Source organism: Sinohyriopsis cumingii, chromosome 18 (genome assembly GCF_028554795.1).
Source record: "Sinohyriopsis cumingii isolate HCF-2022 chromosome 18, ASM2855479v2, whole genome shotgun sequence".
In the NCBI taxonomy this organism is placed as follows: Eukaryota; Metazoa; Mollusca; class Bivalvia; order Unionida; family Unionidae; genus Sinohyriopsis; species Sinohyriopsis cumingii.
Genome location: NC_142978.1, coordinates 30,650,924 through 30,669,932, shown reverse-complemented (window position 1 = coordinate 30,669,932; position 19,009 = coordinate 30,650,924). Strand labels below are relative to the sequence as shown.

General features: G+C 36.1%; 1 protein-coding gene across 2 annotated transcripts in view; it reads right to left on the bottom strand.

The window, feature by feature from the left end:
• Positions 1–211: 211 nt before the first annotated feature.
• Positions 212–19,009, bottom strand: part of LOC149776310 (cobalamin binding intrinsic factor-like) — a 35,554-nt gene continuing 16,756 nt past the window's right edge. Inside the window, exons 1-4 of one of the 2 annotated variants that reach the window (XM_089942792.1) lie at positions 6,779–6,922; positions 4,113–4,280; positions 3,732–3,859; positions 212–2,305 (exon numbers count right to left, since the gene is read on the bottom strand). In XM_089942792.1, the coding sequence (XP_089798918.1) occupies positions 2,235–2,305; positions 3,732–3,859; positions 4,113–4,280; positions 6,779–6,834 (423 nt within the window). In that variant the 5' untranslated portion in view covers positions 6,835–6,922 and the 3' untranslated portion in view covers positions 212–2,234. Of the gene's footprint in view, positions 2,306–3,731; positions 3,860–4,112; positions 4,281–6,778; positions 6,923–19,009 lie in introns of those variants that run through there. The other variant, XM_089942793.1, reaches the window with a different exon arrangement.

Genomic DNA, 19,009 nt, shown 5'->3' with positions numbered 1-19,009 from the left:
ATTTTATTCCTAAAGCAAAATAGAAAATTGTCCACCACATAAAAATTTCTGAACTTTTCAACGGAAACTTCATTTATCCAAAAATATGGCAAACATAAATTTCACATACTAGTGAAACAGTGTACGATGGGGACACAAAGTTTTACAAAACCCTTAATGGGTAAAGTTTCCATTCTTGACTAATTTTAGCAAAAGATACACAGACCACGAGTGAAAGTGTGTAATGGTTTATTTGAAACGTCACTATCCGATTAATAATTATTCCTAATCATTATTGCCGTTGCTACACAAAGCCAAATTAGTTTTCTTTTGTAGCATTAGAATTTCTATCTTTTATCACAGGTTAAAATTAGATTTGTTCTTCATATTGCACAAATAATCATATCTAAGCTATTTGGAAGCAACTCCCAAAATCACACACATTACCCGGGTGAAGATCTCACTAAGAACAGCACAGAACCAGATTTGTCACAGTATAATGTATCAGTAATTCAGGATGCATGCTGTTTGCTTAAAATCAATGAATATAAAATACAGTTTGGTCTTGTTTTTAACTCTTATACCGCGGTTAGTCCGCGTCTTTGCCATCGGCAGATGGGTCCAGGATTATGTTTACTTTGTTTGCTACGTTAAATTGATACGTGCTACACAGTTGTTCAAGGGGGATAGAGTGAAGAAGGATGGCCAGGTATATTGAAAAATTCGTAAATATGACATAAAATCCAAAACAAATACCTCGCACATACGAACCAGTTTACACGCATGCCCTTCATGGTAAACATGCAGAATATTTTTGTTTTGTTTTTGGGTTTATTTTTCTTCTTTGTTTTTCTTTTGTTCTTGTAATTAAGTCTGTTGGAAGCTCGAAAGAAAAAGCAGAGAGTTAACATTTAAACTTTTTTCTGTTGTTGTTTATGGCCGTGCCAAATCGATACTAAACTAGCACATCAGTGTGACTGCCTGTTTGAGATGGTGTCTTCTTGTGCAGCAAAAACAATATCACCTGACATCGGACATTTGCGGATCTTAAGGCAATGAACGTTGAAGAAGTGCGAAAGACATAATATTTATACAGGGCTAAAATGAGGGTCACGATGATGCATTTCCTTTAGTCGGTTATGCTCAGTGTATGCACAGCACTTTCTGCTGATGTATAACCACGAACGTCTTGCGAATGACCGATAAAAAGGTCCAGGTATTCAGACCTCTCTGGCTACCATTAACAGCTACCTTTTCTTTCGATACGATGCGGTACTAGCATCCACTTCAGTGTAACATCATTACCTACAGACATGTCGATTTTGAGAAAAAACAGCAATAACTTATAAACGTAACTGACAGTGGAAGCACAAGCCCAGCCGATGATGGTTACGTCAGCACAATAAACAGCGCAACCCGCTCATACAGCAACACAGGTCACCGTAGCATCCGTTACATACGCTTGATACCTTTGATATGGAGCACTTGTTTGATTGTAATGAAAACAAAATTAACTTTGTCAAATGTATACGCCATTGTTGTTAAGGGCCTTGGAAACCTCACATACCACGGAGCCATACACAACGGTTTTACTCTGGTATATTCCAAGCTTGCTATAACAAAAAGTAATCAACATGAAACCAGCCTTCCCGAGCACAATCAACCTCGAAGACCACGCTGAGATTTAGGTATGCTAATCAAACAAAGCAGCATTCCAGATAATGTCATCAAATCAACATTATGGCCTACGTTCCTATCACTTTTCGGGGAGCTACTGTCACCCTCCTCGGCTAAAAGTGTCTATTTTCTACACTAAACCCACATTATGCCAACACCGAAATGTGCTAGTCACGACAAGGAGCTGGCAGTGGAATGCCAGAATGTAGGAGCTAAATCTGAACTAATCACCACGTCATATTTTCCGGGGGTGGGTGGGTATGGGGAGTTACTGTGGTAATTGTATTCATTTATGTTGCTTATTTTTCTATTCAAGCACTTTTTCAATGTAAAAAATGTACACTGGCACATATACGCTTTAAATCTTTCTAATTTAATAACAACCCCCCCCCGCCACAAACAAAGAAAAAGAACCCAACTAGAAACAAATATTTGTTATCTCATCTCATTCAAAATAAATGTACAAAAATAATCGATATTTCATCCATCTGTCGTCATATGTTCTATTTTGATCATCTGCATAACAAATAATTCTCGAAAGGTTTTGACTTGATGATAGTCGTTCTTTTTCCTAATTCCTAGTGACCTTCGGACTGGGTGAAGTTGAATATGATATGGTCCCCGTCTTTCGGATAATAAAAACTGACCCCTGAAAATATACAGAAATTGAATCAGTCTAATGTTTATCGTGTTTCGCAATCGTGCAAGACGCATGTCAAATAGCGCTGTCATTACCAAAACATGCCATTAAATGAAAGCGTTCGCCCACCCCTTTGTGGTTTGTTTTTTTTTCGACTGTCCTAACCAGGGCAGAAGTTGTAATTGGCTTTAAGGATGTTCCTACATTCGGGATCGCGGTTCACGATTCCTCGGAATCAGATGTATTTTTTACAACGAAACCTTTTTAATCGGGGTTCGTTTCTGTATGTCCTTCAAGGAGTAAAATTAGACGTATGACGTATTTTAACAAGCTAAACATTGATGCCATAATTGAAATAGAATAGATGCAAGAATGTAAGATACTTATTGTAACAACATTAACTTCAATATTAGTAGCAGCAGTAATAGTAGTAATATTTGCGTTGTTGTTGTTGGATTAATTCACACCATACAAATACGCCTTTTTTCTTCTTCAAAATGAAAGCTGTCAAGAAACCTGTCTAGAACGAGACAGGGAACCTTAGTATGTAGGGGAACCATCTACAATTTTTAAACAAGAGGGCCCAATCCCTACCAACCGATTTACTATAAAAGAACTGGGAGTTATTTTTATGCTGGTGAATACTTTGATAGAGGGCTTATCTTCACATGCCAGTCATTTGTTAAATTAAGTGTGTCTTAAAATTACGGAAGTTCCTTCAAGTGTTTGCTCACCCAGCTACATCATCGGCTAAAATTTGGTTACTATGACGAAGACTTTGGACCAATAACACCACGAGTATAGGAAACGTTTAAGAACTAACACCACTGACAAACATCAAAATATTAATATCAGTGCAGATCTTCCTAATGCAGGATATTATTTTCCCAGAGAACACTTTATCAATTTTTGCAAAGACAACCGTGCTACGTGCTGTTATTATATCAACAAATGCTACAACATTTTGAATTCCTGCTATAAACCTTAATGCATCATTTCATACAGGCTGAATGAGGCCGAATGGAACAAGCCAATCTTTATGGAGAGTGATGTTGTTGGAAACTGAAGACTGCTCCATTAGATCCAAGTTTACAGTTTTATATCAATCAACTTAGTTCAAAACTTTGAAAAGCGAATATATATATATATATATATATATATATATATATATATATATATATATATATATATATATATATATATATATCACACTAGTACACATTGTGTGCAGTCAGCTGTTACTTTTATACTTATATGTTTCCATATTCTTGGGAAATAGCAGATATCGCTTTCCTAAGGTCGCGATACGTCCAAGAACTCTCCAACAATATTTGTCAGTATCGAAACCCGATAACACATGAGTGTGGTACAATAGATTTGTTTTATACACAAGTAATATTTTATATAATTATAGCCGTGTTATCTCAATACGTACCGACTGGAAGCATTGAACTGGGAGCTTTCAGGAATTGCCACCAAGTCTGGTTGACGGTATAAAATCCCTGAACACCATTGATGGCATCAATAAAATAGGCCCACTGAGGGAAGTAAGTTGCGGTAAATCTGAAAATAAACAGCATCGATGACAATTTGTTGAAATAATGAGCAATGTTTCCTTCTTCATAATTGTATACTTTACCATGCATCAATTAATATTTAAGTTGTCTACTAAAACCTGCATATTCTTTCTATATGTGTTATAAATTTACGAAGTCAAGTTTTAAATAATATTTACCAGACTGGACGGTGAAAAGAATTTTTTGACCAACAACAAAAAGCTAAATACATGACCCAAAATATTCTCCTTCACGCTTACTTGTAGTTCGCACTCTGGTTCACTGCTCTCTCCATTATACGTATGAAGGGCTCGTGACAAAACGGAATTTGGAGCGAGTACTCGAATGTTGGTGCTTGTAATTTGTTCCGGATGGTGTACGTCAACTGCTTTTTGCATGTCTTATAAGTCTCATCATCCTGACAGATGCTGTAAATAAATAAATAAATAAATAAATAGATAAATAAATAAATAAATATTGAAATATTGACACCAATTGATGTAAGTGAATAAATAAATAATTAAATAGTGACTTGAAAGCATATATATATATATATATATATATATATATATATATATATATATATATATATATATATATATATATACTGGTAATCAAAGATTTAGTTTTACAGTAATCCTTTGAGCGCAAATAAAAATATATAAAATGTACCCTGTTTACACTATTATTATGTCCACATGTTCCAGTATGTCCGTAGTTAGAAATTCGTTCCGTTGCATCGATATTTTAGTTCCAAAGTGGCTGCATGTTCAAATATATTTTAAAGTTCAGTTATGTCTGCGCGATTATGTCGGGAACTGTTCTTCTAATAGGTCCTTACGTTCAATTATGACCGCATATTTTTTTCCGATATGTCTGTACATTTCAGCTAGACTGCAACGGTTTGTTCGAATATGTCTGAAAGTTTCTTTGTGTCAGCAATATTTTGTTCAAATATGTTCACACGTCCGAAGCTCCTCCACCCTACATTGTTAACTACTTGTGATAAATAAGAGGACAGTTTACAGAAAATATCAATCACATGGAATAATATGTATTTGTACTTGTGATGCATAAGGGGAAGTTTCCAGAAAATATAAATCACATGGAATATGTACATGTGATAAATAAGGAGACTGTTTACAGAAAATATCAATCACATGGAATAATATGTATTTGTACTTGTGATGAATAAGGGGAAGTTTCCAGAAAATATAAATCACATGGAATATGTACATGTGATGAATAAGGAGACTGTTTACAGAAGATATCAATCACATTGAATAATATGTACTTGTATGTGTGATAAATAAGAGGCCAGTTTACAGAAAATATCAATCACATGGAATAATATGTACATGTGATGAATAAGGGGGCAGTTTACAGAAAATATCAATCACATGGAATAATATGTACTTGTACTTGTGATGAATAAGGGGACAGTTTACAGAAAATATCAATCACATGGAATAATATGTACTTGTACTTGTGACGAATAAGGGGAAGTTTCCAGAAAATATCAATCACATGGAATAATATGTACATGTGATGAATAAGGAGACTGTTTACAGAAGATATCAATCACATTGAATAATATGTACTTGTATGTGTGATAAATAAGAGGCCAGTTTACAGAAAATATCAATCACATGGAATAATATGTACATGTGATGAATAAGGGGACAGTTTACAGAAAATATCAATCACATGGAATAATATGTATTTGTACTTCTGATGAATAAGGGGAAGTTTCCAGAAAATATCAATCACATGGAATATGTACATGTGATGAATAAGGAGACTGTTTACAGAAAATATCAATCACATGGAATAATATGTACTTGTACTTGTGACGAAAAAGGGGACAGTTTGCAAAAAATATCAGTCACATGGAATAATATGTACATGTGATGAATAAGTGGACAATTTACAGAAAATATCAATCACATGGAACAATAGGTACTTGTACTTGTGACGAATAAGGGGACAGTTTACAGAAAATATCAATCACATGGAATAATATGTACTTGTACTTGTGATGAATAAGGGGACAGTTTACAGAAAATATCAATCACATGGAATAATATGTACTTGTACTTGTAATGAATAAGGGGACAGTTTACAGAAAATATCAATCACATGGAATAATATGTACATGTGATGAATAAGGGGGCAGTTTACAGAAAATATAAATGACATGGAATAATATGTAAATGTCATGAATAAGGGGACAGTTTACAGAAAATATTAATCACATTGAATAATATGTACTTGCATTTGTGACGAATAAGGGGACAGTTTACAGAAAATATCAATCACATGGAATAATATGTACTTGTACTTGTGACGAATAAGTTGACAGTTTTACAGAAAATATCAATCACATGGAATAATATGTAATTGTACTTGTGATAAATAAGGGGAATCCTGACAATATTTTCTTATCTCTGATTATGTATTGGTTTATTACGTCTCATAAATTATAACGTCAGTTTAAACAGTTATAAGTCATGATTACCTAACTAAATGACGGTGCAGCTTTACATGTTCATATTCATTTGGACCCTTGATAAACTGGATAATGCTATAAAATACAAACACATTTGATTGAATAATTTTCTTATAGAATTATATTATTTATGCTCAGTGTATTTTATATGTAATTACTTGTAATGCCATAAGATTACTGCGGCAGTTTTAAGTATCTCTTTTACTGCAGCCAGAACGTGATCGAAAAATTACCAGCTAAGCCTACGCAAACTAAAACAACATAACCCGCCACTGTTTCTTCTCCACGCCCTTGCCCTCTCCCCCTTGTGATCATCACATCATGAAAAGTAAACTTTAATATCGTGAGCTTTACAACTAACATGCATTTTTTGGACAAAATCTCACGAATAACAAAAACTTAAACTAATAAACTCACCTGATAGCAATCTCAAGCAAAAGGACGACGACACAACATTTCCCTATAGTATTCATCTCTGGACTTTAAGTGTAGTGTTCTTAAAAGAGGCGTCAACAACTTGCTTTATATACGGTGATTTATTCCTATTTAAAATAACGTGATATGCATCATACCGTATTACGCAGCATTTAAATTCAATATTGATAAGTCTGTTTGTGAAATGACAACAACTCTAATTCCAAATATAGAACACTCGATATCAGACGGTTGAATAGATTATTATACCTCACGTTTAAGACGCAAATAGGAAGTTTGTCAATTCAATGCACAGTTTACAGAAAATATCAATCACATGGAATAATATGTACTCGTGATGAATAAAGGGACAGTTTACGGAAAATATCAATCACATGGAATTATATGCCCTTGTGATGAATAAGGGGACAGTTTACAGAAAATATCAATCAGATGAAATAATATGTACTTGTGATGAATAAGGGGACAGTTTACAGGAAATATCAATCACATGGAATAGTACGTACTTGTGATGAATAAAGGGACAGTTTACGGAAAATATCAATCACATGGAATTATATGTACTTGTGATGAATAAGGGGACAGTTTACAGAAAATATCAATCAGATGAAATAATATGTACTTGTGATGAATAAGGGGACAGTTTACAGAAAATATCAATCACATGGAATAGTATGTACTTGTGATGAATAAAGGGACAGTTTACGGAAAATATCAATCACATGGAATTATATGTACTTGTGATGAATAAGGGGACAGTTTACGGAAAATATCAATCACATGGAATAATATGTACTTGTAATGAATAAGAGGACAGTTTACAGAAAATATCAATCAGATGAAATAATATGTACTTGTGATGAATAAGGGGACAGTTTACAGGAAATATCAATCACATGGAATAGTACGTACTTGTGATGAATAAAGGGACAGTTTACGGAAAATATCAATCAGATGAAATAATATGTACTTGTGATGAATAAGGGGACAGTTTACAGAAAATATCAATCAGATGAAATAATATGTACTTGTGATGAATAAGGGGACAGTTTACAGAAAATATCAATCACATGGAATAGTATGTACTTGTGATGAATAAAGGGACAGTTTACGGAAAATATCAATCACATGGAATTATATGTACTTGTGATGAATAAGGGGACAGTTTACGGAAAATATCAATCACATGGAATAATATGTACTTGTAATGAATAAGAGGACAGTTTACAGAAAATATCAATCAGATGAAATAATATGTACTTGTGATGAATAAGGGGACAGTTTACAGGAAATATCAATCACATGGAATAGTACGTACTTGTGATGAATAAAGGGACAGTTTACGGAAAATATCAATCAGATGAAATAATATGTACTTGTGATGAATAAGGGGACAGTTTACAGAAAATATCAATCAGATGAAATAATATGTACTTGTGATGAATAAGGGGACAGTTTACAGGAAATATCAATCACATGGAATAGTACGTACTTGTGATGAATAAAGGGACAGTTTACGGAAAGTGTCAATCACATGGAATAATATGTACATGTGATGAATAAGGGGACAGTTTACAGAAAATATCAATCACATGGAATAATGTGTACTTGTACTTGTGATGAATAAGGGGAGCGTTTGCAGAAAATATCAATCAGATCGAATAATATGTGCTTGTACTTGTGACGAAAAAGGGGACATTTTGCAGAAAATATCAATCACATGAAATAATATGTACTTCTGACGAATAAGGGGACAGTTTATAGAAAAATATAAATCACATGGAATAATATGTAGATGTGATGAATAAGGGGACAGTTTACAGAAAATATCAGTCACATGGAATAATATTACTTGCACTTATGACGAATAAGGGGACAGTTTGTAGAAAATATAAATCACATGGAATAATATGTACATGTCATGAATAAGGGGACTGCTTACAGAAAATACTAATCGCATGGAATATGTACTTGTACTTGTGACAAATAAGGGGACAGTTTATAGATAATATCAGTCACATGGAATAATATGTACTTGTACTTGTGACGAATAATGGGACAGTTTACAGAAAATATCAATCACATTGAATATGTACTTGTACTTGTGATGAATAAGGGGACAGTTTTCAATAAATACCAGTCACATGGAATAATATGTACTTGTACTTGTGATCGATAAGGGGACCGTTATCCGAAAATATCAATCACATGGAATAAGGTGAACATGTGATGAATAAAGGGACTGTTTAGAGAAAATATCAATCACATGGAATAATATGTACTTGTACTTGTGATGAATCGGTTGACAGTGTACAGAAAATATCAGTCACATGGAATAATATGTACTTCTAAAATATTAAACAGTGTTGTTTTAACATCATTCACCATCCATTATTCCACACTTCAGTAAATAAAATCTTTAATGGAAAGGTAGATAGTTGGAATTCTTAAAATCCCAGTTTGCACAAAATATTTATAAGAAAATCAGATAATTAAATGTCACTAGCGGTTTACTTTTTCGTATTTCCTCAAAGTTAAGTGATCTAATTAAACAAGGTTCTCTAGTTGTATAGTTTCCTCCATTAGCCCAGTAGTGATATTTGTATTCTAAATTTAGTCGGGACAAGGGTTGGGTGGGTGTCTATTTTCTCCTCTCATATGGTGATTCTTAAGCGCTACAACTAGACGATTCTCCTATAGGTATTGACTTAAAATAGGCATGTTGCACAGTGACGATTGATTTAAAACAAACGTACATTCATTATTCATACATACTTCGTGAGAATCACATATAAAAACTTCTTTAGTAAATTTTGCCGCTAAATAGGAAAATATAAATACATGTTTGGAATAGATAAATTTAGGATCATGAAAGTATAAACAAAGATTGTACAATTATAGAGCAGTAGTTGAAGTAATGCGCCACACAGGCACACGTACGCACAAATTTTGAGACAATCTAACTGAAATTCCACTGAAGCAAATGTACTGCAGGATGGACATTCCTGGTTAACGCAAATTAATTACAAAGTATCAGTGGTGGCTGGGGTGAGGTAGGGTGGTGGCAATTGTCCCCAGGCGCCAGATAAAGCTGGGGTGGTGCGGGGCCGCTGGGGCTGCTTCCTTTTTGTAACTTAAATGTTCATGCTATTTCACCTCACCATAGTGTAACGGGGCAACTCTTCACAAAACATATATTTAGAAAGGGGGCTGTAAGTTGGCAATTAACATATGTTCTCTGTGGCAACGTAGGGACGCCACTATAATATTGCCACTGGGCGCTAGAACTCTCGCGCAGCCAATGCAAGGTATGAAAGAAAAATTCTAAAATTACTAATTCCATTCTCAACACTAAAACACACACAAAAGGAAACAAATGCAACAACAATTATGCGGGATAATTTTTTGCAGCTGCATAATTACAAAAAAACAACTATCAAATCATTAAAGCAATGACAAAATGTTGCGGACATGTTGGAACAAACAGATACAGATACACGGAAACTTGCGGGCATTTAGGATAAATGGCTACAGACATAATAGAACGTGGGGAGACAGAGGAAACATATTTAACTATAATCGAACACGCGGATATATAGCAGCAAACGTAATCGGATAAAAATCAAGCCTGGTGACATATTGGAACAAGAATTTATGAATTTAATGACACTCGCGGAAATATTGACACAAATAGTTGCGAACATAAAATAATATATTCACATATCGGAACAAAGGTTGTAAACATTAATGAACATGCAGATATATTGGAAGATCACTCGCAGATGAAATAGAACTGGTACATTGAAATGTGAGGTTAAGAACACAACCGAACATGTGAACTTATTGAAACAATCGTTGTGGACGAACTGGAACAACATATGTAGATGTAATGGAACTTCGGGACATACAGAAACATGTTACAGACATGACGGATCATGCGGACATATTGAAAGAAACATTTCGAACATACTGTGTGAAGATATAGTGTGATCAAACAATTGCGGAAATCAATGAAATCTCGGACATACAGCAGCAAGCGTTTGCGGATATAAGACAGGATGCAGACATATTGGAACAAACGTTTGCTGGCAATTTAATTAACCAAGAATTGGGAGAAAAGATTCCGAGCGTAATGTGCCTTCCTGACATATTGGAACGAGGAGTAGAGTTGTGTGTGTGTGTGTGTGTGTGTGTGTGTGTGTGTGTGTGTGTGTGTGTATGTGTGTGTGTGTGTTACAGCGAAACCGTCATTACGGCGACAGTTCATTGTCACTGGGTAGTCATTATGGCGACAGTAGCATTAGGGTGACAAAATCTGTGTCACCCTAATATGTGCTATCCTTATGTAGCTTAGCTTGCTGACTGATTCACTTGCAGAATTGTATACATGTATCACAATATCATCGGTAACTAGTATTTAAAAATTCTGATGCAAGATATGCACGATTTTATTAAATATTGTTATGCAAAAATTTAACCGTGTGTTAAGGTTGTGTTTCCTCCCACCGTCAGTGAATAACTATTAAGGCGACATTTCTAAAATTGCTTCCTATTTTTTCAAAGTTAATGAAAAATTTGAAGTAGATGTATTGAATTGATTTAAGATAAAAAGACATTCTTTTCATTTCTTATATCTCGAATCAAATTCCTTGTTAAGACATAACACACTCAACTTTTCGAAAGGGGTTCGAAAAAAAATCGAGCTGCAGTTAAAAATAGCGTTATCTCAAATTTGTGTTTGGTAAAGAATACATAAACGGAACAAACTTAATAAATAAATCATAAAAATAATATAAAAAGTTACATAGATCAATAGATTATAAAAAATTTATCAATGTTTTACACATTCAAATATTTTATTTTGTTCTTAATTTATACAATAACCAATGTTTCTTTTTCCGTAAAATCCGTTGAAAACTAGGACCTCGAAAGTACGAAGGACATGCATGTAGAGAATGCTGGTTAATATTGTTATATATTATTTGTGTAATAAATAACTTTGTTTTACTCATGAGATGAAGACGTATAATAGCTCGTTGAAACTTTTAACGTCAAAAAACTATGTCTAAATTATTGAAAAGAGTCGCTAACTTAAATAATCAAAGACAAGGTTTGAAACTGGAACTGAAACATAAAAGTTCATAATATTTCTACTGGAGTGCTACGGTATCACGGGTCTTAAATTTAGCGATTGGTGAATAAGTAAATAAAGACATCGACCTTCAAGATATTATGTGTCTGTTTGGTGTTCTTTGCTCTAGATTAACATACATTTCAGGGCCGGATCAGGTCAAGTGTTTGGGGAAGGGGTGTTCCAAAATTTCAAAAGGGCCTTGATATTTCTCGAAAGGGCACCATAGCAAAAGTCTGTTTGCTGAAAGTGTGCATAATACCCAATAAATGTGCGTAAGAAGAAAACGATGATCAAATTTCAAGTGTCAAGTGACTGTATGTGTATGTATGCTTTTTTAGCGGGTGGGGGAGGGATCAGGACCCCCTACCCACCGATCAGGTCTAGCATTTAATTTCCAGCTTAAATTAGACGATTGTGGCATAACTTTACTATATAAGCTCACTTTCATATTTCTCTAACCACCATACTCCCAACACAAGGGCTCGTATCGTTGCTTACAATTTACCTGTCATACATGCACTGTGTAGTTATTGTATAGTGCATGTATGACAGGTAAATTGTAAGCAACGATACGAGCCCCTGTGACTGCCATCTTGATTTCTTCTTCTCGCTGCACCTCCTACAAAAAACTTCTAATGGTGGCTGTTTTCTCCTGAATGAAAATGGTGCCAATTTTATGTCTGGTATTGTTGCTGTAGTGGCTAAGTTGACATATTCAAGAGTTAAAAGAAATGGTATTGTCTGGAAATTGTTTGCGCCAGTAGGATGTCAGTCATTTCAGTTTATGTATGTATACAGAGAGCAAGATACCCGTGTAAACATGTGTGTGATTTGGATTTTTAACGTAGCTTTTAAAAAAATTCAGTTATATCGCTACGATGTCTGCAGTGTGGCAGTTTATACTGATGTCTAGCACTGGGACATCATGCCACAGACATGTAGCATGATGTCCCACCCAGTCACAGACACCAGGCTGACCAGTCCTAACACTAACCTTTTAATGCTGAGCACCAAGCGAGGCAGCTGTTAGTACCATTTTTGTAAGTCTTTGGTATGACTCGGCCGGGACTCGAACCCACGACCTCCCACATCCGAGGCGGACGCTCTAACTACTAGGCCACCAGAGCAGTCAAACAGATAAAACATAAAAATGACAATTTAATTTTCACTCCGTCAATATCTCTACTTCCTTCTACCTCCTGCCCCCCCCCCCCCGGCTCTCTCTCTCTCTCTCTCTCTCTCTCTCTCTCTCTCTCTCTCTCTAACAGTCTATCTATAGATATAATGCTTTTATTTTTTAACAGTTGACTCATATTTTTTTACTTGATGCAAGGAGGAAAACTGGTCATTTCTATCACCGGCATTTATTGTAGTGGTAGTTATGGGTTTAACACCATTTTTAAGCACATGATACATGACAGTCTGCATATTTGATGAAGTTAGACCCCGGGAAGAATCAGCTATGCACAGGAAGTTACTGGCGAGCTTTTTCACATATACCCATGTTAGCCGAGCCTCAGTCTCAACCCCAATGCAGAGGTGAGATGTCAGTGATCTGTCTAGAGGAGTGACTTGGGCCACTGGGCCACGCATGGGTCTGCATTTATTGTATATGGCTTACTGATCAAGGATTAGCGGAAAGTTTGGGGTCAGATCTTGAGCAAATATGGTTATATAATAAAAATATTAGTGTACTTTTTGATATTGTGTCATTGGTTGGATAAAATTACATAGTTTATTGATTTTGTATCCTATCATTAATAATCTAATTAACATTATGTGACTTAAAACACTGCTCTTTGGATTTTAAATTATGCTTTCACTTCTCTATTCCTTCACAAGTCTAGAACGATATTTTGCTTAAAACATTTAATACAGCAGCAAAATCAAGTATAAGTTTGTTGTTTGTCCTTAGGGTAAATTAGAATTAAGAGCACCCGTCAAACCTACTAGAATGTCATAAGACAATCTGGGAGGGGGTACGGTGAAGATAGTGTAAATACAATGTTGTGTTGTCCTTATATGTATTCCTCCAAATTCTAGCATATCATTTGGTAAGCTAGAAGTTCACGTGGGGAATTTTCGTCTTCTGCAAACACGCCTTCTGGGCCTTCTAGACTGTTGTTTGACAGGTTAGGGGATCACATGGGGGTTGTGTTTCCGTGCTCCATGAAAATACGTGGAAATGAAATCGAAAGTAAAAAAAACTGATTACAATATTTTTTTCACTGAAAATTGTTGGATTTACACGATTTTGACTAGCTAAATACTTTCCGAATAAGCAAATCGGACGATTTCCGTGATTTTGACTAACTAAATACTTTCCGAATTAGCAAATCAGTCCATGCACAAGATTTTGACTAGCTAAATACTTTCCGAAATAGCAAATCAGTCGATTTACACGATTTTGACTAGTAAATAATCCTATCAGAATTAGCAAATCAGTCGATGTGCACAAAATATATATAAATAAAATATTTTTACTGTTGCTCGTGCACAAAAATAAAATCATTATACTTGCTTGTGAATTTCAGTCGATTTCCATGATATTTACTAGCTAAATACTTTCCGAATTAGCAAATCCGACGATTTCCATGATTTTTACTAGCTAAATACTTTCCGAATTGTGAGCGTCGACAGATTTTCAGTAAAATAATAAGTTTCTTATAATTCTGAGCGACAGTAAAAAAAATATCCACCTTGACTGATAAATTAATATTAACTATCTCATATCTCAAATCCAACAAGTGGCCGGACTGGTCAGTTTGAAATTTATTCTTGATAACAGTGGATTATGACATCGTAAATATGCCGGATTGATTGGCTCTTGCACAATCAGAAATCCAGGTGGTTCTTTTGGCGTGAATGAATGAAGAATGAATCCTTGCAGGGCTTGATTTGACATTGTTGTGTCCCTGCTGTAGCTGCCATCGATTACATCACACACAAGACTGACCGCCACCACTGGGGTTATATTTACGATTTCCGGGGATACATGTCGTCTTTGCTCTTCTGGACCATTATTGTACCGGAGAATAGTTGCCGGTGGTAATGTTTTTTGTACCGTGTAAGTAAGTCATCGAAGAACTCATGAATGATTTTGGCGGTGGATTTTTTAAGTTCGTCTGCGTTATACCCGGGAAATTTAAAATTTGGTAGATCTGCTTCTGTTATCTTGTATGTAGTTAAAAACTGTTGTTTAGAATTATTTTTATCGCTGTCAACATGATCACTTATGGCTTTAATTACTCGCTGGTGAAAATACTCCATATCGGATACGAGTTGATTTAATATTTCTATTCGCGTGATGATTTCGCTGCGTGAACTTGTTATATCAAAAAGATGTTCTTGGAAGTGTTGCCGTAGTCGCTCTTGTTGTGTTTTATGTTCTTGATTAATGAGTTTAAAATCTTCAATCATTTCACTTATTTCAATAAGCGCATATTTTGTTCTTCTTTGGAGAATTAGTTCAGAACCAAAAGTCCAAAACATACGGCCCCCATCGGTGAAAACAAACTGACTACCCAAAGTTGCATTTTTTGTATCAAGTAGACGTTGTTTGCATGATGGTTCAACTTCGTGGTATGACTGCGCGTCCGGGACATAATCAGACTTTTTAGGTTCAGGCAGACGCGGTGGCGCCTCGGGTAGAATCTCAGGCCATCCTAATACCGTTCTGATCGATGATTGATATATATCCACGGTGTAGTCAGGAGAGTTTATCTCGATTGCAGAAGACAGTGTTGGTTCATTAACGGTTATTGCTATTATAGATTCCTTCCCGGTGATATTTTTTATTCGACGTTGTAATTTCTCATTGATTTCTTCGATTTGATAGCTCCCGTCTGGTATTCCAAAAACGTTCCAGTCGGGTGTACCATGGGGTCGGTTTTTATTTGCAAACACAAACGAATTATTTGCTGGTAATCCTCCAAATGATTTTGATCTGACATTGGGCCAACTGTGATATACTCTCAACTGTGCCAGCGCGATTTCACTTACCGAAATCGCAGTTGAAAAATTAATACTGAATTCAAGTTTGGTCAAGCTTACTGTTATCATTGAGGTTTTCACGGGGCTTTTATTTGCGGCTATCTGCTGAAGTAATTCTGTCATTATTCATTTTCGTTGTTTTCAAATGGCGGACTTGTTTGTAGTCTTCGTATATCTTTGCCATGTTCATGAATTCAGAATCTGATATCGTTGTATCGTCGAGGCTTGATGATATCAGCGACGATAATTTCAAGTACGCTGCTGCTGCTGTGGTTAGCCGCGTGACAGCGTCGTGCAATTTTGTGCTCGTGCACGTTGATATCTTTTTCGCGATTACATTAAAAACACCAACTTCGGCCGCTGATGATGAAACTCATATTGTTACTGCGATTGCAGCTGTTACTGGCGTTAACGCTGATAATATTACTCCAGTGGATGCAACTAACGCGGATACTGAGTATACTATAGCATCCAGGACGATTACACGCCGCTTGTATTTTTTACTTTCAGCGTATACTCGTCAAAAATGGTTTTTAATTCTGACTGCCATTCGCGTACTTGATCGTATCTATATTGTTGCGCATCTAATGTTGTTGTTGACGCTGTCAACGCCATTTATTATATTACGCAGTAACCAATTGAGGTGTTTCAGCTACGAATTCCAAACACCACCAGTAAGATGTTGCGGTTAATTTCTTATCAGCTGCTTCCAGTATAAAAGTTTCTTCGGTTCCGCTATTTAATAGTCACAACCCCGGAAAACTTGTCGGTGGAATGTCGCCAGGGATACGTTGTAAATATCTCAAATTTTGCAGCACTGAACACACACAGTCTATACACTCCAGTCACCGTTGCGGTATATTTGATAGTATTATTTTGTTTTGACCATGTTGCGAATCCAGATGATACCGTGTATACAATGTTGGTAATGTGCCCGGGAGTTACTCTAGGTGGGATTTTAATCAGATTGATTTTGTTAACGATCTCAGGAATTTCACTTACGATATCTTCTTGTGTTTTCTTGATTGTGTCAATGCTAGTTTTGATATCAGAAAGTTTTGCGTCAACGGTCAATGGGGTACCAAAGAATTCCTCTGCGGTTTCATTGATTTTTCTAAAGTTTCTACGGAGATTCACGTGAACGTCATACTCGGCCCGCAATGTGGATAATTTACCGTCAACAGTGCCATAGTTAACGTCGACATACTTTTTTGTCGCGGCATCTTCCGGGGATGTTGGATCTCGTAGCACCGTTACCTTGTTTCCATTCATGCTGAGTTCACCTGTCATTGTGTCAACGGTATTTTTCACACGGTTTAGCAACACTTGCTGCTATTTGATATTTGATGCCGGCAATTGACATACCTGAGTCTCTGATTTTTCTGCTGTCAGTGAATACAGGGATGTTACCCGGGGTAGCTCCAATAACCCTACGAATTATTTCATGCCATTTGATATCGCTGGTTTTTAGTTTTCCGTATCGGTCCTGAAAAATAACAACCTCATCTCGGTCTATTCCGGAGAGAGATAAAACATTGTCAACGTCATCTTTAGTCGCATATTTTGATAAATCCATATCGTCGCGTTTTTTACTTTTACTCGTGCTGAGAGATCCTCCGTAAATATCAACCATTATTTTTTAGGGATTGTTTAATTTATCCGTGGTATACTCGTGCACGACTTTGTGAGGTGGTTTAGTCGATGCTGATATCGCTGCAAGGGCGTTAATTACTTCACGGCCACATGTTGGTGGATCGGTTAATGTTTGTGCTGGTAGCGTTGAATACCACACTGGAATGGGAGTACTCCGTACTCGTTGTCCGTATTTTAGGAATTCAACTGGCTGTGCTAACCCATAAGAATCGAAATAAACAATTCCACATGGATGTACCGCGTAAGCAATCCAGTGAGTTCCTGGACCATCGCTGTTATCGAGATTAATAATTCCAATTCTTGGATTATTCGATTGTCTCGGTAACTGATCTTTCATAAAAACACCTCTGAAATTCTTTATATTTAATTGTTTAGTGGCATCGAGTAAATCAAAATTTGACATCGGCGTCAGCGGCGTTTGGAATACCATGAGGGCGGAGTTCCTGGAAGTCTTAGACCCTTCCGTACCATGAAGGCGGAGTTCCTGGAAGTCTTAAACCCGCTCCCTTTTTTATATCTTTTCCGGTTGCTTTCTTTAATGCCATTCCAGCAGCTGTTCCAACAGCACCTAACGCAGCTGCTTTTGCGACAGGTGGGGCAGCAGCTGCTATTATCGCTCGTAACACTGCGAGAAGTGGAAATATACCACCGGTTTTAATCATATCGCTGAGAGCTCTTGGAGCGAAATCAAGTTGAACTCCGTTTTTTCCTTGCTTCGCTTTACTGAAATGTTTTAGTTGAGTTTTAGTCAACGATAACTTGTTTGGGCCGCCACTAGCAATTTGATCCCGCGCTAGTGGTATCGCTACCCCGGTTGCGCTCGCGCTTTTTGATTGTAATTTTTTTGCCTGACCAGGAGTCAGAGTAACATTAACGTGACTATATGACATTTTTATAATAAACGCGATTGATCTAATTGTCTACATGTTTTCCACTGGTGAATCAATAACTCTCATTCGCCCACCAACACCCTCAAGTAGCATTGCTTTATCGCTGAGTATAACAGCAATTGCTCTGTATTTAGCTATAGCCCCTCTTGTCACATTAGCTCGAAAGTGTACATCAACGACAGATTGTCTAGTTAAATCAAGATGCTCTAGTGAAAAGTAATAGATTGGATAAAATGTCATAAAATCCAATTGTGATATTTGCAAGCCAGTATCGATATTTATATCACGCGCTAGATATTTTGTCAAACGTTGATATACACGTGCAACATGATTATTATCAAAATCTAACAGTATATTCTCAGATGGTTCTTGATGTCCATTTATTTTTAAGGAAACTTCAGAAGCGCCGAGTTTATCAAGTATCATATGACTCCGTGTTTGTGAGTTTATTCAGGTATCATCTTGAAGAGCAATGAAAATATGTCGCGGTGCAGAAACCCCCTGCTGTGATGCTACATGCCATGTAAATAAACCATTAATATT